This window comes from Scyliorhinus torazame, chromosome 1 (genome assembly GCF_047496885.1).
Source record: "Scyliorhinus torazame isolate Kashiwa2021f chromosome 1, sScyTor2.1, whole genome shotgun sequence".
NCBI lineage: Eukaryota > Metazoa > Chordata > Chondrichthyes > Carcharhiniformes > Scyliorhinidae > Scyliorhinus > Scyliorhinus torazame.
Genome location: NC_092707.1, coordinates 32781748 through 32807337, shown reverse-complemented (window position 1 = coordinate 32807337; position 25590 = coordinate 32781748). Strand labels below are relative to the sequence as shown.

Here is a 25590-nt window from a genome sequence, read left to right as displayed (position 1 = left end):
ATTTTGACACAGGGCCACACACAATGTATGTAGTCACCCCTGACTATCTTGTACTTTTGTCACAACGAAGATATAGAAGGGTCAAACTTGTGTCTCAAGCTTGGTGTGATATGTAGATGGTGTACTATTTTGAACCAAGTCTCCTTCGTTCTATTACAGAATGAAATTTTACTGGCATTCTCCCCTATATTGCCCAAGGTCTCCACATCAATACTGACTGCAAAGTCTTTTTTCCAAGACTGCAGCGTTTCAAATATACTCACTCAGGATTTAAAACATAAAGTGTCATAAAACCTGCTGATTAATTGCTTAGGTTCCGCAGAGATCAGGGGTTTTACCAGCGGGGAGACAGAAGCATAAAGATGTATAGTTGTCTTATTAAGGATAAAGTCTCTAAAGTTCAAGATATTTTAAAAAGTATCTTGGCATATCAAATTGTTGGCATAGCTGCCAAGGAAGCACCACTAAACATGTCGCGAGCCTATAAACACCTCCATCTCGCCAGATATCGAATCCCTGGTCCAGAAGACCTGGTGGGAAATCCAGGTTTCCCTGAATGGGAGAGAGAGAGAGAGAGAGAGAGAGAGAGAGAGAGAGTGGAAGTTTACTTTCATCTCCCTTCCAGCTGACTGACCATCCTCCAGGTTCTGAGGATTCTAGGATTTTTCCACTTGACAGACTCAGCCTGGAAATCCCTGTAAAACAACAGGGCCGGTAAGTATACAGACTGGCCTGTTTCAGTGTCCAGCCAAATGGAGGAGGGGTCTTCTCTGACCCATTCCCTCATGAATCTGAAATGAGAAGCTAATTGATACATTTTAATAACTGACACCCCTAATCCCCACTTTGGAGACAGGGAACTGCAGTTTAGCCAATTTCAAGTGAGGCTTCTTTTTGTTCTGTATAAATGAACTGAACTTCCCACTGATTTCCTTTAGGACCCTAACAGACAACAAAGATTGGCAACATCTGTAAAAGATACAATAACATCGGCAACACATTCATCTTAATCAACGCTATTCTGCCCAACCAGCATTACGACAAGGAGGACTAACGGTGCAAGTCCCCCTTAATAGACATAAACAACAGGGGAAAACCTGTCCCATACAAACGTCTAAAAGGTGGGGAAACCGCAATACCCAGGTAGGTAAACCCTGAAGGGGACCAGCTAAATGGAAAATTAGCTAAGGGGGAGGTCTCCCTCTAAGCCCACCCACTGGCATAGCCTCAGACTTTGTAACATTGATTTTGTAATCTGGGAAAAGGCTAAATGTACCCACATCAATAATAGCAAGAACAAAAACGTCCAGTTTAGATACAAATAGCAACATGTTACCCCTGAACAGCATAATCTGATGTTGCTTCCCTCCACTGTGTAGCCCAAAAACCGAAGGATCCTGTCTAATTGCCTCCGCCGGGGCCCTATAGTTATTGCCCAGAGTAATGGGGATAACGGGCAACCCTGCCCACTCCCTCACTGGAGACAAAGATTCTCAAACCTATAAATGCTCGTAAGGACTGCTGCCTGAGGGCTTCTATAAAGTACTTGCATCCACTTAACATACTTCCCTCCCAACCCAATCTTCTGCAGCGTACAAAATAAATTCCATTCCACCCAGTCAAAAGCTTTCTCTGCATCTAAGGAGATCACTAACCCATCTAACGTCTGTTTTTGAAAGACCTGAATAACATTTAATAATCTCCTGAGACTAACGAATTCTGGCCTTTTATGAACCCAGTCTGATCTCCCTGGATGATCAAAGGGAGAAATCCTTCCAGGTGCCGTGCTAACACTATGGCCAACAATTTCAAATCTACCTTCAGGCGCGGATTTGTCGATAATTAAATAAATATTTGCTTCTCGGAGCATCTGCGGCAGCAAACCCGGATCAACCTTTGGCCCTTGGAGATTGTCAGCAGTTTATGGGAAGAGAAGTAGTGTTCCATGAGTGTCAATGTACCCCCAGACTGGTCTGTTTTGTATAAATCGGTATAAAAACCCTTAAATGCTTTGTTGATATCCACTGGTTTAATCATTTTATTAATTACCCTTGGAATCTAGCATAGAGGAAATAGCCCTAAAGTCAGCCTTCTTGCTCGCAAGAAAGGTCAGGCACCATATAACTTCACAAACTTTAAACTCCTCTCAGCTCACTGAATCAGCATGGAGTCTAGCGCCGTACGAATTGCATTAGTGTCTTGCAGCAACGAACCGTTAGGGCTCAAACTGTTAAGACTCCTCCGTACTCTCCCTCTGTTTCAGTCAATTTTACTTTGAGGCGGCGCTCCAGCATTTGACACCTTTTGTTGGCTGTATATGAAATAATTAACCTCCTAACATATGCCTTACAGGCTTCCCACAGGATAGGGGGGATTACATCAGACAGGGAATTGACTGAGTAGAAGAGATCAAATTCAGTCTTGAAGTAAGAGGTAAAGGAATTAACCCTGAGCAAAGACGCGTCAAATCTCCAAGAAAAACAGGAGCATGGTCGGAGATCGGAATAGAGAACAGGGAGACACCAAATGAGGAATTGTTTGCGGCATTAAGTAAGTCAATTCTGGTATGACATTGGTGGGGAGCTGTGGTGGAGAGCAGAAAAAAAGTGAACTCTTCATCCTTAGGGTGCAAGTGTTCTCTGCACATCCAAATACCCCACCTCCTCACAAGCTAATGCTAGTGCCCTTGCCTGTTGGGTGATTGTGTGGGGGCAGGGGTCTGATTACTAGGAAATTGTCCACCAAAGAGTTAAGGTTACAAGTGAAATTTCCATCTATAAAGGAATTAGCCGATGCCAAATCAGCAAAGTCCATGAAGAGTTTGGTAACAAAATCATGAAAATAATATGGTGGACCATACACATTCATTATTGAGACAAATTCCCCATAGAAAAGTCCCCTGACAATCATATAGCTACCCCTCTTTCTACCCCTCCTTGTCCTCCACAAAGTTCTCCACTTTGAAAGGCACATTTTTATTGTCTAACACTGCAACACCCTGGCTGCTGCTTGAGAACAAGGCAAAGAATACCAGCCACATAGTTCCTCTACAACTTTAAGTACTCTTTGTCATATAAATAGTTTCCCGCAAGAAACCTATGTCAACACTCTCTTTTAAAGAAAAGACAAGGGACGGGATTCTCTGGTCCGCCAGCCTCGTGTTCCTCGGTGGCGTGCTCTCACCGTCAGCGGGATTCTCCGTTCCTGCTACCTGCCGCCGGTAACCCACGGGCGTGGGTGTGCTGCCGTTGGAATGGACAATCCCACTGGCGGAGATTCCCACCCAAGATCTTTTTTCTCCTAATCGGATTATGTACTCCCTGCATATTCCAGGGCAATTTTTTTAAAAAATAGCTACCACCATTGCTCAATTAGCCAGAGAAAATATCGGATAAGATTTTTGCGCTCCTCTTGGGCATGCACCAAAACATACCTCCCCCATCTCCAGTCGTACCAGAGGCACCACAGACACAATGTAAAGTATTTTTCTCAGATTAGAGACTGGCTTGTACCATTGCAGGATCCCATTAACAATTCTTTAAACCCCAAAACAATAAAATTACAAACATTAGTTCTAAGGGGACATTCCTCAACACATGAGGACCTGTAGGGCTATCCCCAAAATATTTCCTTCCTTACACTCAGGAGACATACTCATCAATAAAGGGACAAGATATGTCAGAATGAGAATGGGAACCAAATGCCCCTCCCACATGTTGACCCCACCCATGAAGACTTAAATCAGTCACCCAACAACCAGCATTGGCGCTATGTATGATTAAGGCAAGTAGACCACAAAGTACGACCATCATAAATGTACGAACAAGAGATGGATAGGAGAAAAAATTGACTTTCAGGAGGCTTTTGACAAAATCCCGCATAAGAGATTAGTGTGTAAAATTAAAGCACATGGAATTAGTGGTAGTGTATTGAGATGGATAGAAAACGGTTTGCAGACAGGAAACAAAGAATATGGATTAACGGGTCTTTTTCAAATTAGTGGGGTACCGCAGGGATTGGTGCTAGGACCCCAGGGATCGGTACTAGGACCCCAGCGATTCACAATATATATTAATGATTTAGATGAGGGAACAAAATGTAATATCTACAAATTTGCAGATGACACCAAGTTGTGTGGGAGGGTAAACTGTGAGGAGGATGCAGAGGTCCTTCAGTGTGATTTGACAAGTTGAGTGAGTGGGCAAATGAATAGCAGATGCGATATAATTTTGAGAAATGCGAGGTTATCCACTTTGGTAGCAAAAACAAGACTATTATCTGAATGGAGAACGTGCAACGAGACCTGGGTGTCCTCGTACACCGTCACTGAAGGTAAGCAGCAGGTACAGCAAGCGGTAAAGAAGGTGAATGAAAGAAGGAGCAGGGATATTTTCCTGTAATTATACAGGGCCTTGATGAGGCCATACCTGGAATATTGTGTACAGTTTTGGTCTCGTTATCGGAGGAAGGATGTTCTTGCTCTGGAGGAGTGCAGCGAAGGTTTACCAGACTGATTCCTGGGATGGCTGGACTGACGCATGAGGAGAGATTGAATCAGTGACAATTGTATTTGCTGGAGTTGAGAAGAATAGAAACCTATAAAATTCTAACAGGACTATTCAGGTAGATGCAACCCCACCCTCCACCAGCGCCGATACACACACCTCGGTGGCAACTGTTAGTGGTCAGGCTTCAGGGGCACAATCTGGTGAGCACCACACCGTTGCTGATGTACATCAGGCGGAGGCAGGAACCCACAGGCAAGACAACAGTCGGAGGGCTGCTAGGTCCCAGGACCCAGTTGGGTCCCAACCCGATGCTAAGCCTGTGGAACAGGGTTACCCAGAGATGGAGATGATAGGCAGTGGCTGGGACATTCAGAGGGAGATGTCAGCGTCACTCCAGCAGATCCATAGCCGCTTGGAGGAGTCCTAGATACTTCAGGCGCAGGAGATGGCGCCGAAAATGCGTGGCACCGAGGCCAACACTGCTAGGATGGTGACCATAGTGGACAGCCTGTTGCACGACATCATTAGTGAAGGTGTCCAAGGCGTCACGCAGTTGGTGACAGCCATGGCTGAGGGTCTCAACAGAATGTCTGCCTCGCTGGTCGACATCACCCAGTACCAGGCTGACCTTGGTGAGGTTCTGCGGGACATGTCCACTCTCAGATGGGAATAGCCGAAGCGCTACGGAGCTAGTCCCAGTCGCAGGTGGGCATTTCCGAGGCGCTGCAGAGCATGGCCCAGTCACTGAGGCGCATCGTTGAGGGCGTCAACATAATGATGCAGAACATGGGAAACCGCCAGGGCGGCAGAGCCAGGTGATGCAGGGGAAGCCGGGGCTTGAACCCGCTGTCCATCCGTCCCATGGTGAACCCCAAGGTACTCCACCGATCGGGAGGAGGGGTCGCTGAGTGCCAACCCAGACTCGTCCCATGGAGTGGGGATGGTAGCTATCAGGCGCCCCCCCCCGGTATTCCATCACACTTATGAGGCCTCGTCTCGCAGTTAGCACATGGGATTGTGATGGGAGACTTTAACTTTGCCTATACTGATGGGATTCAATTAGTGCTAGAGGCTTGATGGGGCAGAGTTTGTAAGGAGCATTCAGGAGGGCTTCTTGAAACAGTATGTAGATAGTCCAACTAGGGAAGGGGCCTTACAGGCTCTGGTATTGGGGAATGAACTCGGCCAGGTGGTCGACGTTTCAGTGGGGGAGCAGTTCGGGAACAGTGACCTCGATTCAGTAAGCTTTGAGGTACTGATGGATAAAGCTAAGTGCAGTCCTCAGGTGAAGATGCTAAATTGGGGGGGGGGGGGGGGGGAAAGACTAATTACAACAATATTAAGCAGGAACTGAAGAATGTAGATTGGGGGCAGATGTTGGAGGGCAAATCAACATCGAGCACATGGGAGGCTTTCAAGTGTCAGTTGATAGGAACGCAGGACGGCATGTTCCTGTGAGGATGAAGGGTAAGTATGGCAAGTTTCGGGAACCTTGGATAGCAAGAGATTGTGAGCTGAGTCAAAAATAAAAAGGAAGCATTTGTCAAGGCTGGGAACACACAAAGCAAGTGGGAAATACAAGGAAAGTAGAAAGAAACTTGAGCAAGGAGTCATGAGGGCTAAAAGGGGTCATGGAATGTCATTGGCCAGCAGGAAATAAGGAAAATTCCAAGGCTTTTTATACCTATACAAAGAGCAAGCGGGTTGCCAGGGAGAGGGTTCGCCCACTCAAGACAGGGGAGGGAATCTATTTGTGGAGCCAGAGGAAATGGGCAAGGTACTAAATGAGTATTTTGCATCAGACTCCTGCCTTCAGGGTCATTCCATTGTCTGCCCGGGTGATCCCTGAATGTGTGTTTGCCATTCCGTCTCACGGGCCCATATATCCTTTGGCAGGGGATTATGGAGATAGTGAGCGGTGATGGGTCACTCACTGAGAATGCTCTCCTATAAGATATCTTCATGTTCCGTTCCCTGCCATCTCGGAGGATGACCCCAGGTGGAACATTAAATTGTCCTGGGGGCCCTGCTCTGTGCCATCCTCCAACACCCACACCCCCCATGTTGCACACCCTCTACACCCAGCCCATCCCTCGCACCCTTCAGAGGATTTAGGCAGGTGGGAATGTTGGTGAAATGGCATTTAATAGTGACTATATACATTATAATGTGCTGACCCCTACCTCTAACCTATGTGCTACACCAGACCAGTTTAACTTGTGTCTAACTTTATCTAACAGCTTTGGGCCCCGTATCTAAGGAAGCATGTGCTGGCCTTGGAGAAGGTCCAGAGGAGTGATCCCCGGAATGAAGGCCTTGTCATACGAGGAGCGGTTGAGGACTTTGGGCCTGTACTTGATGGAGTTTTGAAGGATTAGAGGGGATCTCATTGAATCTTACAGAACACTGCGAGGCCTAGATAGAGTGAACATGGAGAGGATGTTTCCACTAGTAGGAGAACTAGAATCCAAGGGCACAATCTCCAGACTGAAGGGCCGATACTTTAAAACAGAGACGAGGAGAAATTTCTTCAGCCAGAGGGTGGTGAATCTGTGGAACTCTTTGCCGCAGAAGGCTGTGGAGGCCAACTCACAGAGTGTCTTTAAGACAGGAGGTTATGGAACATAGAACATTACAGAGAAATACAGGCCCTTCGGCCCTCGATGTTGCGCCGACCTATGAAACCGCTCTAAAGCCCATCTACACTATTCCCTTATCGTCCATATGTCTATCCAATGACCATTTGAATGCCCCTAGTGTTGACGAGTCCACTACAGTTGCAGGCAGGGCATTCCACGCCCTTACTACTCTCGGAGTAAAGAACCTACCTCTGACATCTGTCCTACATCTATCTCCCCTCAATTTAAAGCTATGTCCCCTCGTGCTAGACATCACCATCCGAGGAAAAAGGCTCTCACTGTCCACCCTATCTAATCCTCTGATCATCTTGTATGCCTCAATTAAGTCACCTCTTAACCTTCTTCTCTCTAATGAAAACAGCCTCAAGTCCCTCAGTCTTCCCTCATAAGATCTTCCCTCCATACCAGGCAACATTCTGGTAAATCTCCTCTACACCCTTTCCCATGCTTCCACACCCTTCCTATAATGCGGCGACCAGAATTGCACGCAATACTCCAAATGTGGCGGCACCAGAGTTTTGTACAGCTGCAACATAACCTCATGGCTCCGAAACTCAATCCCTCTACCAATAAAAGCTAACACACCGTACGCCTTCTTAACAACCCTCCCAACCTGGGGCAACTTTCAGGGATCTATGTACATGGACACCCAGATGTCTCTGCTCATCCACACTACCAAGAATCTTACCATTAGCCCAGTACTCTGTCTTCCTGTTATTCCTTCCAAAATGAATCACCTCACACTTTTCTGCATTAAAATCCATTTGCCACCTCTCAGCCCAGCTCTGCAGCTTATCTATGTCCCTCTATACCTTGTAACATCCTTCCGCACGGTCCACAACTCCACCGACTTTAGTGTAATCTGCAAATTTACTCACCCATCCTTCTACGCCCTCCTCCAGGTCATTTATAAAAATGACAAACAGCTGTGGCCCCAAAACAGATCCTTGTGGTACACCACTAGTAACTGGACTCCAGGCTCAACATTTCCCATCAACCACCACCCTTTGTCTTCTTTCAGCTAGCCAATTTCTGATCCAAACTGCTGAATCACCCCGAATCCCATGCCTCTGTATTTTCAGCAATAGCCTACCGTGGGGAACCTTATCAAACGCTTTACTGAAATCCATATACACCACATCAACTGCTTTACCCTCATCCACCTGTTTGGTCACCTTCTCAAAAGAACTCAATAAGGTTTGTGAGGCACGACCTAGCCTTCACAAAACCGTGTTGACTATCTCTAATCAAATTATTCCTTTCCAGATGATTATACATCCTATCTCTTATAAACCTTTCCAAGACTTTCCCCACAACAGAAGGAAGGCTCACTGGTCTATAGTTACCAGGGTTGTCTCTACTCCCCTTCTTGAACAAGGGGACAACATTTGCTATCCTCCTGTCTTCTGGCACTATTCCTGTAGACAAACATGACTTAAAGATCAAAGCCAAAGGCTCAGCAATCTCCGCCCTAGCCTCCCAGAGAATCCTAGGATAAATCCCATCCGGCCCAGGGGACTTATCTATTTTGACACTTTCCAGAATTGGTAACACCTCCTCCTTATGAACCTCAAGTCCTTCTAGTCTAGCAGCCTGTATCTCAGTATTCTCCTCGACAACATTGACTTTTTCCTGTGTGAATACTGACGAAAAATATTCATTTAGCACCTCTCCTATCTCCTCGGACTCCAAGCACAACTTCCCACTACTGTCCTTGACTGGCCCTACTCTTACCCTCGTCATTCTTTTAATCCTGACATATCTATAGAAAGCTTTAGGGTTATCCTTGATCCTACCTGCCAAAGACTTCTCATGTCCCCTCGTGGCTCTTCTTAGCTCTCTCTTTAGGTCCTTCCTAGCTAACTTGTAACTCTCGAGAGCCCTGACTGAACCTTCACGTCTCATCTTTACATAAGCCTCCTTCTTCCTCTTGACAAGTGTTTCAACTGCTTTAGTAAATCACGGTTCCCTCACTCGACCATTTCCTCCCTGCCTGACAGGTACATACTTATCAAGGACATGCAGTAGCTGTTCTGTGAACAAGCTCCACATTTAACCTAGTGAATCTCCTCCGCACACCCTCCGGCGTCAGTACATCATTTTTCAGGTAAGGAGACCAAAACTGAACACAATACTCCAGGTGTGGCCTCACTAACACCTTATACAGTTGCAGCATAACCTCCCTAGTCTTAAACTCCATCCCACTAGCAATGAAGGACAAAACTCCATTTGCCTTCTTAATCACCTGTTGTACCTGCAAACCAACTTTTTGTGACTCATGCACGAGCACACTCGGGTCTCTCTGCACAGCAGCATGTTTCAATATTTTATCATTTAAATAATTATCCCATTTGCTGTTATTCCTACCAAAATGGATAACCTCACATTTGTCAACATTGTATTCCATCTGCCAGACCCTAGCCCATTCACTTAGCCTATCCAAATCCCTCTGCAGACTTCCAGTATCCTCTGCACTTTTTGCTTTACCACTTATCTTAGTGTCGTCTGCAAACTTGGACACATTGCCCTTGGTCCCCAACTCCAAATCATCTATGTAAATTGTGAACAATTGTGGGCCCAACACTGATCCCCGAGGGACACCACTAGCTACTGATTGCCAACCAGAGAAACACCGATTAATCCCTTTGCTTTCTATTAATTAATTAATCCTCTATCCATGCTACTATTCTACCCTTAATGCCATGCATCTTTATCTTATGCAGCAACCTTTTGTGTGGCACCTTGTCAAAAGCTTTCTGGAAATCCAGATATACCACATCCATTGGCTCCCCGTTATCTATCGCACTGGTAATGTCCTCAAAAAATTCCACTAAATTAGTTAGGCATGACCTGCCCTCTATGAACCCATGCTGCGTCTGCCCAATGGGACAATTTCCATCCAGATGCCTCGCTATTTCTTCCTCGATGATAGATGTGAGGGAGATGCAGGCAAGTGGATTTTGATTGGCTCTATGGGAGTGGGAATTGATGTGAAGGGTGAGGGACAGGAGTGATGCAGGGGGAACAGAGGTGGTGACTCACCCAAGTTGCCCTAAGGAGGTCGTTCATCTTCTTCCGACACTGCGTGCTCGTCCGCCTGGTGAGGCTCATGTTACTGACTACTTCGGCCACCTCCGCCCAGGCCTGGTTGACGATCGCAGCTGGAGCCTCCTGCATACCCTGAGGAAGAGGGTGCCCGCCTCTCCTCCACTGCATTCAACATTTGATCGAGCTCAGTCTCAGTGAACCTCGGTGCTGCTCTCCTCTGAGCCCTCTTGGCTGGAATGAGGAGTGTGGGGAGTGGAGTGCTTATAAGCAGCTCCAGCTTGTCAAGGTCTCCAGCACCAATTCCAGCCCCAGCTAATCCAACGCCAGTGGAAATGAGAATTGTTCCAGATTCATGTGGGCAGATTGCTTGTCCATTTGCATGCCCTGAATTGCTCCACAAATAGCGCCCCCAACAGGAACGTGAACCACACGCAATTCAGTCTTGGCGCCAACCTCTAGTCTCCCAAACAGAACATTTTGCCCTGTGACAACACAAATTTATTTGCCTTCCTTCTTTCCCCTTAGCCTTCTGGACTTTTTAGCTTTTACAATCCAACTTTCCCTTCTTCAAAGTGGAAGAAGTGAAGCGCTCCCATCTCATCATGGTCCAGTCCCTTTAAATCAATCCACTTTCTTCCATTGTAGCTTTGTTGCCATCATTTTAACAATGAAGAGAAGGCCCAAATCAGATTAGAAACCATTTATCCCCCTTTCTCCAAGGAAAATAGTGGCAAATTGAATATCTATTTAATTAGACGGAGCCGGAGGTTGTATGCTTTTGACAGTAATGTATCCAAACAAAATGTATTTTAAAAACCACAACATTACTCTAGATCATTGGACAACTGTCCTCGTCACTTATGCCTTCTAACCACCCACTGTCCCGAAGCAAAACCAAGTAACTATTATGGCTGTTACCTGGACTTCCAGCAGCTTGCTCCACTTGGGTGTGAGGAAGAAGAGGATTCCATTCTTGGCTCCTGGTAGCTGCACATTATTGATTAGTAGTATTATCAGGATGAGATATGGAAAAATAGCTGTAAAATACACCACCTAGGAAGGCCAAGAGAAAGATTAGCTGTGCATAAATAGAAATGACCAAAATAACAGGTTTCTATTTAAACCTAGGGAAATACTCAGCTTAAAGAACCATTTTTATTCCTCTTTGTGATTCTGATCAGACAGCTCTTACACATTTTCAAGACTCAGTGACTCGGCACAATGTCTTGGTTTATCAATCACCACAGAGAAAATTGATCGCAGCCTGGTGATTCTTCCCTCACATCCGGAGCTCTTAATTTCAGTTATTCCAGGGAGGAAGATCATTTCCTCCTCCAATGGACGGACACGTTTATTCGTGTTATCTTGGTTAAAAGCGCACAGAAGCTTCCAGGTGCTAGGCCTCAGCCTGAGGCCTGAGCGGAGTTGGGTGATCGTTACAGCAGCGGCAGCAGATGGCAGCTGTGAACTTGTGCCCCAGCAGAACCAAGGCATGGTAATCGACTTCAGCACTTTCAAATCCTCTTGATCCCAGCATGAAGGAGTTTTAGATTTGACTTGTAACACTCTTTATACTACAAGAGGATTGACTTTGATATCAGGGGCATTGTGAGGGTAGTAGGGGTGGATAACATGCAGGAACCAAGTGACTTGACATTGAATTATAGAACGTTTATTCATTGAATGCATTGGACAACAAGTTCTGTCCTCTATTCTTTGGCTGCTGATCATCTTGTTCCCTTCCATGTGTTTCCCCCTTACTGTGCACTTTTTCATGGTGGTGAAGAAGGATCCCCTTTCTTCTCTCCCACCTTAGGGGTGGAGAATGGGAAGGGAGGAAGAGGGCAAGTGCAACCTTTTAAAAGGTAACGACGTGCAGGGAAATCTACTTTTTTTGGTAACCTTGATGAATGTTTATTTTCATGCAGTAATTGTTTTTAATTTTGGATTCCCTCTCTAAATTCATCTAATCTATCCTCTGCCATCTCTTCATAAAATAGGAGTGGAATAATTGCCAGTGGATAATCTACATCCGAAGTCCATAGAGCTGACTAGGTTTGTGTATCCAAAGTCCATAAAGCTGACTATGTTTGTAGTAAAAGTCTGAACAGAAGTTCAAGAGCTTCAAACAGATATCAATTGATATTCAGCCAAACAAAACCAACCTTCAGAAAACAAAATGGCTTCCTTAATGTACGATCTACTTCAGGAACACCAACATTTGTACAGTGGGAAAATTAAGAGTGGTTAAAGCACTTGGCCAAAATTTAAACTTGACAGGACAGGCTCTTCTCTTGTGTTAGGGAGTTGCCGCTATTCCTGGAGGAATATCATGATGAAACTTTCCACTTGTGTAATTTGGGCACTGAGTACTATTACAACATTTATTAACCTTAGTTTTCCCAAAACTGCCAAGAATCAAAATTGGTCAAATAAAATAATAGTCAGAAATATTTCTGTCCAGCACCGATATCTTCTGCTCCTCACCTTTCCAGTAGATTTAACTCCTTTGAATATACAGAAATATACAATGATCCAAGCCAATAGAAGTAGGCCAAATAATTCCCAGCGTATGTTGCCCATCTCTTCAATCCCATTACTCATCTTCAACAACCTGTAACTGTACAAAACACAATGAATTGTCAGGCACGTTTTGTTTAAATTACAGAGTATTTAATTCTGTTAAACATTTATTTCTCAACCAGAGCTAAGCGGATGCTTGGCGGGGGGGGGGGGGGGGGCTGCTGTTTTGCTGACTGAAGGGGAGCCAGGTGAGGGGTATGGATGGAGAGTCAGGTGGGGGGGGGCCGCCGGGGGAGAGCTGGAGGAGGGAGGCGGGGCACGCGGCTGGCCAAAGAAGGGAGATGGCTAGTCGGCGGGAGGCTACCCCCCGACCAGGCTGATCACGTGGAACGTGAGGGGCCTGAATGGGCCGGTCAAGCGGTCTCGCGTGTTCTCGCATTTGAAGGGGTTGAAGGCGGACGTGGCCATGTTGCAAGAGACGCACTTAAAGCTTGCGGACCAGACGAGGCTGAGGAAAGGATGGGTGGGACAGGTGTTTCACTCGGGGTTAGACTCCAAGACCAGAGGGGTGGCCATTTTGGTCAGTAAACGAGTGGCGTTTGAGGCGGGAGCATCGTGGCAGACAAGGGGGGACAGGTATATAATGGTGAGTGGCAAGCTGCAGGGCGTTAGTGAATGTATATGCCCCGAACTGGGACGACGCGGATGTTATGAGGCGCATGTTGGGTAGGATCCCGGACTTGGAGATAAGTCACCTGATAATGGGAGGGGACTTTAATACGGTCTTGGATCCGAGCTTGGATTGTTCCAAGTCCAGAACGGGAAAGAGGCCGGCAGCGGTCAGGGCCTTCTGGGAGTACATGGGCCAAATTGGGGGGGGGGGGGGGGAGTGGACCCCTGGAGGTTTACGCGGCCAAGGACGAAGGAGCTTTCCTTTTTCTCCCATGTCCATAAAGTCTATTCGCGAATAGACTTCTTTTTGTGTTGAGTAGGGCGTTAATCCCGAGGGTGGAGGGGGTAGAATACTCAGCCATTGCAGTCTCGGACCATGCCCCGCACTGGGTGGAGCTGCGACTGGGGACGGAACGGGGTCAGCGCCCTCTCTGGCGATTGGATGTGGGGCTGCTGGCGGACGAAGACGTGTGCGGGCGGATAAGGAGGAGTATTGAACATAGAACATAGAAAATACAGGACAGAACAGGCCCTTCGGCCCACGATGTTGTGCCGAAACCTTGTCCTAGATTAATCATAGATTATCATTGAATTTACAGTGCAGAAGGAGGCCTTCAGTGCAGTGCAGATTGAGAATTATGTGGGAGCGAATGACACAGGAGAGGTGATGGTGGCAGTGGTTTGGGAGGCTCAGAAGACGGTCATTAGGGGAGAGTTAATCTCCATTAGGTCCCATAGAGAGAAGGAGAGGGCGGAGAGGGAGGGACTGGTGGGAGAGATGCTCAGGGTAGATAGGAGGTACGCGGAGGCCCCAGATGGGGGCTGTTGAACGAGCGCCGGAAATTACAGGCGGAGTTTGATCTGCTGTCCACAGGGAAGGTGGAGGCGCAGCAGAGGAAAGCGAAGGGGGCAGTTTATGAGTATGGGGAGAAGGCGAGTAGGATGCTGGCGCACCAGCTGCGCAGGAGGGAGGCAGCCAGAGAGATTGGGGGAGTGTGGGATAGGGAAGGCAACATGGTGCTGAGCCCAGAGAGGGTCAATTAAGTCTTCAGGGAGTTCTACTGGAGGTTATATGAGTCGGAACCCCCCCAGGGAGGGGGAAGAGATGAGGCGGTTCATGGACCGGTTGATGTTCCCAAGGGTGGAAGCAGAGCGGGTGGAGGGACTGGGGGCCCCGATTGAGTTGAAGGAGGTAGTCAGGGGGCTGGCAGGCATGCAGACAGGCAAGGCCCCGGGCCCGGATGGCTTCCCCGTAGAATTTTATAAGAAGTTCTCGGAGCTGTTGTGCCCGCTCCTGATGAGAACCTTCAATGAGGCAAAGGAGAAAGGGACCCTCCCTCCGACAATGTCGCAGGCATTGACCTCGCTTATCCTGAAGAAGGAGAAGGACCCGGTTCAGTGTGGGTCCTGCGGGCCGATATCGCTCCTGAACGTGGATGCCAAGCTGTTGGCAAAAATTCTGGCCACCAGAATAGAGGACTGTGTCCCGGGAGTGATTGGGGAGGACCAGACGGGTTTTGTTAAGGGCAGGCAGCTGAACGCGAATGTGAGGAGGCTCCTGAATTTTATCATGATGCCCTCGGAGGGTTGGGGGGGGGGGGGGGGGGGGGGAAAGAGGTGGAGGCTGCGATGGATGCGGAGAAGGCCTTTGACAGGGTGGAGTGGGAGTATCTGTGGGAGGCGCTAGGCAGGTTTGGATTTGGGGAGGGATTTATAGGGTGGGTCAAGCTGCTGTATCAGGCCCCTGTAGCGAGTGTGTCCACAAACCGGCTAAGGTCAGAATATTTCAGGCTGCACCGAGGGACGAGACAGGTGTCCCCGTTGCTGTTTGCCCTGGCAATTGAGGCGTTGGCCATTGCACTCAGGACTTTGGGGGATTGGAGGGGGCTGGTGCGCGGAGGGGAGGAGCACCGGGTCTCCCTCTACGCGGATGACCTGCTGTTGTATATTTCGGACCCGTTAGAGGGGATGGGGGAGGTCATGCGGCTCCTGGTGGACTTCGGGAGGTTCTCGGGGTATAGGTTGAACGTGGGGAAGAGTGAGCTGTTCGTGTTCCATGGTAGGGGCCAGGAGGAGAGACTGAGGGAGCTCCCACTCAGGATAGTGGAGAGGAGCTTTCGATACTTGGGGATACAAGTGGCCAGGAACTGGGATGCCCTGCACAGGCTCAACTTAACCCGGCTAGTGGAGCAGATGGAGGGAGAGTTTAAAAGGTGGGATATGCTCCCGCTTTCCTTGGCGGGACGGGTGCAGACTGTGAAGATGACGGTTCTCCCCAGGTTCCTCTTCGTATTTCAGTGCCTCCCCATTTTCATCCCAAAGTCCTTCTTTAAGCGGGTGAATAGGATTGTTACGGGATTTGTGTGGGTGAATAAAACCCCGCGAGTCAAAGGGGTATTCTTGGAGCGTTTGGGGGTAGGGGGAGGGGGGGGGGGACTGGCTCTGCCGAACTTCTGCAGTTATTACTGGGCCAATGTGGCCATGATCAGGAAATGGATGATGGAGGGGGCAGCGTGGGGGCGGTTGGAGGCGGCGTCGTGTAGAGGCACCAGTCTACGAGCACTTGTTACGGCTCCACTGCCGTTCTCGCCGGCGCGATACACCACTAGTTCGGTGGTAACGGTGGCACTGAGGATCTGGGGGCAGTGGAGGAGACACAGGGGAGAGGAGGGGGCCTCGGTGTGGACCCGGATACGGAATAACCACAGATTTGCTCCGGGTAGGTTGGATTGGGGGTACCAAGGCTGGTATAGGGCAGGTATTAGGAGGATGGGGGACCTGTTTATAGACAGGGTTTTCCCCAGCATGCAGGCACTGGAGGAGAGGTTCGGTCTGCCCCTGGGGAATGCGTTCAGGCACCTTCAGGTTCGGGACTTCCTTAGAAAACAGGTGGGGACATTCCCGCGGCTGCCCCCACGTAGGATCCAGGATAGGGTGGTGTCTGGTGTCTAGGTAGGGGAGAGGAAGGTGTCGGACATATATCAGGAGCTGCAGGAGGTAGAGGAAGCCTCAGTGGGGGAGTTGAAGGATAATTGGAAGGTGGAGCTGGGCGAGGAGCTGGATGAGGGCCTGTGGGCCGATGCCCTGGGCAGGGTGAACCCCTCCTCATCATCATGTGCCAGGCTCGGATTAATCTAGTTTAAGGTGGTGCATCGGGCGCATATAATGGCAGCAAGAATGAATAGGGTTTTTGGGGTGGAGGACAGGTGCCCGAGGTGTGCGGGGAGTCCGGCGAATCATGCCCATATGTTTTGGGCATCCCCGGCGCTTAAAGGATTCTGGCTGGGGTTTGCGAGGGTGATGTCTAGGATTTTGGACGCTCGGGTGAAGGCGAGCCCAGCGGTAGTGATATTTGGGGTGTCGGAGGATCCGGGAGTGCAGGAAGCGAAAGAGGCCGAGGTACTGGCCTTTGCCTCCCTGGTAGCCCGGAGACGGATCTTGTTAATGTGGAGGGACTCGAAACCCCCGGGTGTGGAGACCTGGGTTAGCGATATGGCGGGGTTCCTCAGCCTGGAGCGAATAAAGTTCGCCTTGAGAGGGTCCTTGATGGGGTTCTCCTGGCAGTGGCAACCTTTCCTTGACTTTCTAGGGGAGCAGTAAGTGTCAGCAGCAGTAGCATCCTTCCAGGGGGGGGGGGGGGGGGGGGTACTGTTGGTATAATGTGTGAGTTGGGCATGGAGACAAAACCCACTTGTTCTGTTTAAAAAAAGAAAATTCTGTTTTGTAAGTAGTTTCATTGTAAGCTTTGGGCTATGTTTATTGTTATTTTTTATTACTATCTGTACTTCTACTTTTGTTATGTAAAAAGGCTCATTGGAAAAACTTTAATAAAACATTTATTAAAAAAACATTTATTTCTCATCTTAAGGTTGAATTTGTACTCGTATGTGGCAGGCAGCGATTTTTAAATTTAAAAAAAATAAACATTTTATTAAATTATCAAATACAAACAATAATATACAGAATGACAAAGATATACACATCATACATATCACATAAAACAAAACAAAAAATCAAGAATATGAAGAGATAGCAGAGGGTAGATTAGAAAAATTTAGAGGGAATCCAAAATGAAAAGAAATTCCTGCATTAAGTAATGAATACAATGGGACAAGAAACCCCTATTACTAAACTAACCCCCCCCCCCCCCCCTAACTCAAACCTCCCTAACCCTCGAATGTGTCCAAGTCTTTAAAGAAAGAAATTAATGGCCACCATCTCTGGTGGAACTCCCCCACCGAGCCTCTGATATATACTTGACCGTTTCCAGATTCAAGACCAATATCACATCTTCCACCCATGCGGATGCCTTAGGTGGTGAGGGAGATCTCCAGTTGAGTAATATTTGCCACCTGGCTATTAAGGAAGCGAAGGCAAGGACATCTGCCCCCATTCCAGAACAGAGCGACGGTGAGTCTGAAACTCCAAGTATTGCAACCAGTGGGCAACGTTCTAGGGCCATCCGCAAAATCTTGGATATTATGTCGAAAAGGGAAACCCAGTATCCAGCAAGCTTAGGACAAGTCCAAAACACATGCCTGCGGTTAGCCGGTGTAAGCGAATAGCGTTCTCCATGTCTTGAAAGAATCCACTCATCCTTGCCTTTGCCCAATGCGTTCTATGCAGTATTTTGAACTGAACCAAACTCAGTTTAGCACAAGATGAAATGGAATTCACCCTGAAGAGGGCTTCCCTCCAAACCTCCTCAATAAGCACAGAGCCTAGCTCCCCCCATGTTCCTCATATACTCTACCCAAAGGGGCAGGATCCGAAGATAGAATGAGGTTTTAGAGATTTAAAATTGACCCTCTCCCCTGCTGTGCCAAGGACAATACCTTTTCCGGCAGGGAAGGAGGAGAGGCCAGGGGAAAGGAGGAAAAGAACTTATGTGAAAAATCCCAAATTTGAAAGAAACAAAAAAGGTTGGAACCAGTCAGATTGTATCTGTCCTTGAGTTTTTCAAGACTGGCAAAGCCTCCATCTAGAAATAAATCCCCAAACTGCAGCAGACCTCCCGTAGGGGCTGTTTAACACAGGGCTAAATCACTGGCTTTGAAAGCAGACCAAGGCAGGCCAGCAGCACGGTTCAATTCCCGTAACAGCCTCCCCGAACAGGCGCCAGAATGTGGCAACTAGGGGCTTTTCACAGTAACTTCATTTGAAGCCTACTTGTGACAATATTGTGACATTTTCATTTCATTTCTCCAGGACCTGAACGATGGGTCCAAGCTTGAAGGCACGAGGTGGTTATCACATATCGGGGCAAGTGAGGACAGTGAGAGAAGATTGAAGTGCTGCCAGAACTGTTTTCAAATCCTGAGGGGGCGATCACCACAGGGCTCAAGGAAAGACCTACAGGGAGAAGGACATCGGTGCAGTAATTATGGCATGTAGGGAGGAGGCTGCGGCACAAGACCGTGCCTCCATTCTACACTAGTTCGACCCGAGTCACTGAGCAATTGTAGGATTTTCTGTATGTTGGCAGCCCAGTAATAAAACAGGGAGATTTGGGAGGGCTATGCCCCCCGATCTTGTCTCTCTGAAGCGGAGCGCTCCGGACTCCGGGACTCTTACCTGCCCAGATAAAAGGTGATATTAATTTGTTGTTGTAACAAAAATGCTTTGGGAAAACAAATGGGAATACATTGAAATAAGAATAAAAACCTTGGTAGCACATTTATCTTGACAGTTTGGAACTGGGCAGGCAGTGATAATATAGAAATAACTCTCTACAATGAATCACCAATCTGAATCAGATGACAGGGTGATAGCGTTATACTTACATTCACACTATCTATTTCACACCTTTACCAGTGAAATAATTTAACAGTCATATGCATCATGATGTGCAATATCAAACCAACTCATTAAGGGTAAGCTGGTTTTTTCCCACTTGCCTGGCTGAGTTGGGAAGTGACACAAGAGAATGAATACATGGTAGGAGGGAAAGAATACATTCAAAACAAGAATCCCTGCAGTTCAGGAAGGCTGAACTACCTCATGGATCCAGAGTTGGATATTAAAAACATTAATTTGGGATTTTCCAATTCTTTGGTATATTAGTTAGCATGTCAACAGGGTGTAGCAGGCAAAAACTATTACACGCCACAAATCCAATTTGCTGTTATCGGCAGCAAGACACGGACAAACTGCATCTGGATGCTAACAAACAAATTAATCCCTTTCTTTCCATAGCCTAATGCGTCGGTAGTTCAGCAAACATCCAGCACTCTCACCTTTGAGTCATACGGTTGTGTATTCAAGTCCGATGGCAGAAACTAAAGCAGGAAATGTTAGGCTGACTGAAGGCTTGAGGCAATGTCAAACGTGCTGTCTTTTAGATGAGCCATTAAACCAAGGCCCTATCTGCACCCTCAGGTGGGCGTAAAGGACCGGATGTTAATAGTATGAAGAGTAGGATCATCTTCTCCAGTGTCCTGCACAATTTTTATCCCTCAATATCAGTAAAATATGCATTATTTTGTCATTATTACATTGCGGTTTGCAGGAGCTTCCGGAATGCAAATTGGTTGCTGTGTTTCCTACATTGCAACAGTGATGATACTTCAAAAGTACATAATTGGCTATGAAGTGCTTTGGGACATACTAAAGGTAGTGAAAGGCATTACATAAAACGCAAGTCTTTCTTTGAAAGGTCACACTGCAGTTGAAATTCAACCATATTGTCTGGCACATTTTAGAGGCAAGAGAAGCTGAAAGATGCTGTTGTTGCTGGTATCTTGGAAGGACATTTTTGGCTCAATGAAAAATGCTACAGACAGGTGCATTGGCTCTTGCATTCTTGTATAAGTATTGAAACCTCCACTAGCATGGATGCTCTAGCAATAATCCTAGAGAAGAGAGAATCAAGATTCATATTTTCAAAAGCTCATTACTGTAGAGTCTCATAGAATCCACTGGTCTGCCTTTATTTGGACTGTATTAAGCTTAGCTAGGACGGAGAGAGATGTTCCCCGTATTGTCAAACAATTTTCCAGTTTTTGGCCACTTTTGGTAACTTTCCAGTATTTGCTATTGGCTTCATAACTGGACTCCATGCAAACCGTGAGCATATGTATGCCCTATAACGGCCAAGAGGTTCAATAGTGAACTCACCTCCCATTTTAGGATGGCACGGTAGCACAGTGGTTAGCACTGCTGCTTCACAGCTCCAGGGTGCCAGGTTCGATTCCTGGCATTGGTCACTGTCTGTGCGGAGTCTGCACGTTCTCCCCATGTCTGCGTGGATTTCCTCCGGGTGCTCCGGTTTCCTCCCACAGTCCAGATGTGCAGGTTAGGTGGATTGGCTATGCTAAATTGCCCTTAGTGTCCAAAAAGATTGGTGGGATTGCTGCAATGGGGTGGAGGTGTAGGGTGCTCTTTCCAGGGGCCAGTACAGATTTGATGGGCCGAATGGCCTCCTTCTGCACTGTAAATTCGATGATTCTATTCTATGATTAAAAAAGGAGACAGAGGGGCAGTACAGTAGTGCAGTGGTTCGCATTGTTGCCTCATGGCGCCGAGGTCCCAGGTTCGATCCCGGCTCTGGGTCACTGTCCGTGTAGAGTTTGCACATTCTTCCCATGTTTGCATGGGTTTCGCCCCCACAACCCAAAGATGTGCAGGCTAGGTGGATTGGCCCCTTAATTGGAAAAAAGATGAATTGGGATTTAAATAAAAAGAAAGGTGACACATGAAACCAGGAAATTATAAACCAGTTAATCTCACATCTGTTGTCAAGAAATTATTCAGGATAGAGTGAAGATGTGACTAAGATAATGCACTGGGGAATACCTATGGATGTTATTTATATGGACTACCAAAAGGGCACTTCAAGTCCTTCATAAGAGACTGTTAGCTAAAGTTGAAGCTCTTGAACGCAAACTATTGGCCTCGTGAGCAGAATGTCTGAGTAGCAGGAGACAGAGAATAGGGATAATGTGCAGGTATCACAAGACGGGGCTCCTTCTCCCGGCATACAAGCAGAAACTTAAGCGGGAGAATCCGGTTAAGAATGTCATGCAATGCTGGTCAGAGGCAACAGAAAAGCTCCTACGCGACTGCTTGGAGTCAGTGGACTGGTACATATTTAAGTTCTCAGTGGCCCACCTAAACGAGTATGCCACCACCATCACAGACTTCATCAGCAAGTGTGTAGAATATAGCGTGCCAAAGGTCTACGTGCATCCCCCAACCGGAAACCATGGTTTAACCGGGGGATTCACTCCCTACTGAAGGCCAAGTCGGAGGCATTTGAGACAGGCGAACCTGACCTATATAGTGGGCTAAACAGCTGGCTTGTAATGCAGAACAAGACCAGCAGCGCGAGTTCAATTACCGTAGCCTCCCCGAACAGGCGCCGGGATGTGGTGACTAGGAGCTTTTCACAGTAACTTCATTGAAGCCTACTTGTGACAATATGCTATTATTATTTTATTATTACAAGAAATCTCGGTACAACCGCCAAAAAGCCATTAATAATAATAATAATAATATAATAAATTGCTTATTGTATCAAGTAGGCTTCAATGAAGTTACTGTGAAAAGCCCCTAGTCGCCACATTCCGGTACCTGTTCGGAGAGGCCGGTACGGGAATTGAATCCGCACTGCTGGCCTTGTTCTGCATTACAAGCCAGCTGTTTAGCACACTGTGCTATACCAGTCCCCAAGTCTTCTTGTCAAGGATGTCAAGAGACAATAACCAGACTAAGCTAGAGTCACAGACAATGACACGGATTCTCGTCGGTTGTGGCAAGGCTTAAACAACATAACAGGCTACAAAGCAAAGCCGAGTAGAATCTCTGGCAACAGTGCACCCCGTCCCGATGCACTATATGCTCGCTTCGAACAGGAAACCAACAAATCGTTGCAACTGCCCCAGCAGCCTCGGACACACCCATGCTACCATCACAGCTTCTGAAGTCAGATCGGCCTGCTTGAAAGTGAACCCTTGGAAAGCAATGGGTCCTGACGGAGTCCCTGGTCGTGCACTCAGCTCCTGCATGAACCAACTGGCCCGTGTGTTCATGGACATCTTCAACATCTCCCTACTCCATTCAGAAGTTCCCTCCTACTTCAAGAAGACCACCATCATACCGGTGCCAAATAGGAACCAGGCAAGGTGCCTCAACAACTAGCATCCAGTGGCCTTGACATCTATCATTATGAAGTGCTTCGAGAAGTTGCTCATGAGACACATAATTCCATACTCCCAGAGTGACTTGGTCCACTGCAATTCGCATACCACCATAACCGGTCCACAGCAGATGCTATCTCCCTGGCCCTACACTCATCCCTGGAGCATCTCGACGACAAGGACTCCTACATCAGACTCCAATTCATTGACTACAACTCCGCTTTCGACAACATAATCCCAGCCAAGCTCATATCAAAACTCTAAACCTAGGACTTGGCTCTTCCCTCTGCAACTGGATCCTCGAATTCCTGACCCACAGACCACAATCAGTAAGGATAAACAACACCTCCTCCAATAGGGGCCCCGCAAGGCTGCGTATTTAGCTCCCTACTATACTCCCAGTACACATACGACTGTGGGGCAAAATTTGCCTCCAACTCCATCTAATGACACGATTTTAGTGGGCCTGATCTCGAGTCAGAGTACAGGTGGGTGTTAGAGAACCTAGTGGTGTGGTGTAATGACAACAATCTCTGCCTCAACGTCAGCAAAACTAAGGAGCTGGTCATTGCCTTCAGGAACCAAAGTATCGTGCACACCCCTGTCTGTATCAATGGTACCGAGGTGGAGATGGTTGACAGCTTCAAATTCCTAGGTGTGCACATCACCAACAATCTGTCCTGGTCCACCCATGTCGATGCTACAACCAAGATGCCTATACTTCCTCAGGAAACTAAGGAAATTCAGCATGTCCCCATTGACTCTTACCAATTTTTACAGATGCATCATAGAAAGCATCCTATCTGGCTGCATCACAGCCTGGTATGGCAACTGTTTGGCCCAAGACCGTAAGAAACTACAGGGAGTAGTGAACACAGCCCAGTAAATCTCACAAATCCACCTCCCATCCATTGACTCTATCTACACTTCCCGCTGCCTTGGGAAAGTGGGCAGCATAATCAAAGACCCCTCCCGGGTCTCTCTTCCAACCTCTTCCATCGGGCAGTAAATACAGAAGTCTGAGAACATGCACTTACAGATTCAAAAACATCTTCCACACTGTTACCAGACTCCTGAATGACCCTCCTATGGACTGAACTGATCTCTTCACACATCATCTCTATTGAGTAGTACAGCACTCCTGTATGTTTCATCCGATGTCCTAAACTCTGCATTTACACTGTAAATGGGCAATGGTTGAAATTGTACCAAATGGATTTGAATGTAGGAAAATGGAAGGCTTTGGACCTAAAAAGGATAGAACAGAGTACTTTCCAAATGCTGAAATACAAGAAACAGTGTAGGTCGAAAGAGACTTCATGGGCCATTTACATCAATAATTAAACTGTTATGTACAGGTACAGAAAATAATTTAAAAGGCCAATGAAATGCTGGCCTTCATATTGACAGGGCTAGCTCTAGTTGGAGGGGTGGTAGAGGTGTTGAGCGGTATGGATGAGCAAAACACACACCAAGAAAGTGACTGAGCAGATGAAAATATCTGAGCAGATATATACCACACATGACCTGTATGTCATTATGTATTAAAATGATCTATAATTCAGACCATCAGGAGAAATCTCCTTTTCCTTTCTTGCTGTACTCACTCAAAATATTGTTGACTGGCAGATCGAAGATGTGTGGTATTCCCAGGAAGTCCATCAGAGCAGTTTTTCACAATGTTCCATGTGTTGTTGCAGCTTTGCCAGGGAAGTGTTGATCGAAATGAGTTGAACAGGTAGTACAGAGCCCAGGTGATTATAACATTGTAATAAGTACAGAGCAAGAATGAAATCACAACCGTTGCCACGCCGACACCTGCACAGCAGCAAAGAGAAGGCCATTAACGAAGAAGTACACTAAGCATTTTGCACGATTAATACTTGTGACTTTAACTGACACAAAGTCAATTTGAAGTTCCAATCCGAAACCTTGTTGATAGATGAAAATCGATAGTCGAACCTAAATAACCATCTGAGGACTGTAGGAGCAGCTCTGTATCAAAATGTCGTTTAGTGGGAAGAATTGTAGGTAATATAGTTCCAAATAAATTTTTAAAATTCATCTCTTGTGTTTCTCTCCCCTTCCCACCCCTCAAAAAGGGATAGGGAAACTGTTAGAAAACATTTTTGAAGTATCCAATGGATGTTTCTATGCTACACAATTAATTTACACCCAAGATGAGAGGATAGGGAGGTTACAGACACTTGAAGGTGCAGCAGAATAATCGTACATCTAACCTCCAAATAGTACTTTTAGAGTCCAGGTCATGGCATCTTGGGAGTAATCCTTCTGAATAGGTGCAATCCCAATGTGGATTTAGACCAAATTAGATCGTCAAAACTTTCGGTGTGAAATATTCTTGCCATGGTGTTGAGCTTTGAGTGTTTCCTGCAGCTGCAATCATTCAAGCAAGTGCAGAGTATTTCATCATATTGCCACCTGTGCCTTTTGGGTAATGGGGAAGCTTTTTGGAGTCATGAAATTAATAAACAAAGAACAAAGAAAAGTCCTGCACAGGAACAGGCCCTTCGGCCCTCCAAGCCAGCGCCGACCATGCTAATCTAAAACCTTCTACACTTCCTGGGTCCGTATCCCTCTTTTCCCATCCTATTCATGTATTTGTCAAGACGCCCCTCAAACATCACAAACGTACCTGCTTCCATCACCTCCTCTGACAGCAAGTTCCAGGTACCAACTACCCTCGGTGTAAAAAACGTACTTCACACATCTCCTCTAAACTTTGCCCCTCGTGCCTTAAATCGATGTCCCCTAGTAATTGACTCTTCCACCTGGAGAAAAAGCTTCTGACTATCCACTCTGTCCATGCCCCTCATAATTTTGTAGACTTCTATCAAGTCACCCCTCAACCTCGGTCATTCCAGTGAGAACAAACTGAGTTTGCTGGGTATCACTCCTGTCAGTGGAGACTTTGCGCTCATCCTTACGGACTTCATTGATGCCAGACTGTCTAATGCAGTCTTTCTGTCAAGGCCATTATTTCACCTCAGCCTATGTGTTCATGTTCTGGACCAAGGTTGCAATGAAAACTTGAGAGGCAAT

At 46.9% G+C, this 25590-nt stretch overlaps 1 protein-coding gene across 3 annotated transcripts in view; it reads right to left on the bottom strand.

Annotated features, from left to right (window-relative positions):
- The window catches only part of LOC140395490 (sodium- and chloride-dependent GABA transporter 1-like), a 159673-nt gene that overhangs the window by 34515 nt on the left and 99568 nt on the right, over positions 1 to 25590 (bottom strand). For all 3 annotated transcript variants that reach the window (XM_072483339.1, XM_072483423.1, XM_072483505.1), the window contains 3 exons: positions 24135 to 24345; positions 12683 to 12815; positions 11114 to 11248 (listed from right to left, as the gene is read on the bottom strand). In XM_072483339.1, coding sequence (XP_072339440.1) covers positions 11114 to 11248; positions 12683 to 12815; positions 24135 to 24345 — 479 coding nt within the window. The remainder of the gene's footprint in view (positions 1 to 11113; positions 11249 to 12682; positions 12816 to 24134; positions 24346 to 25590) is intronic.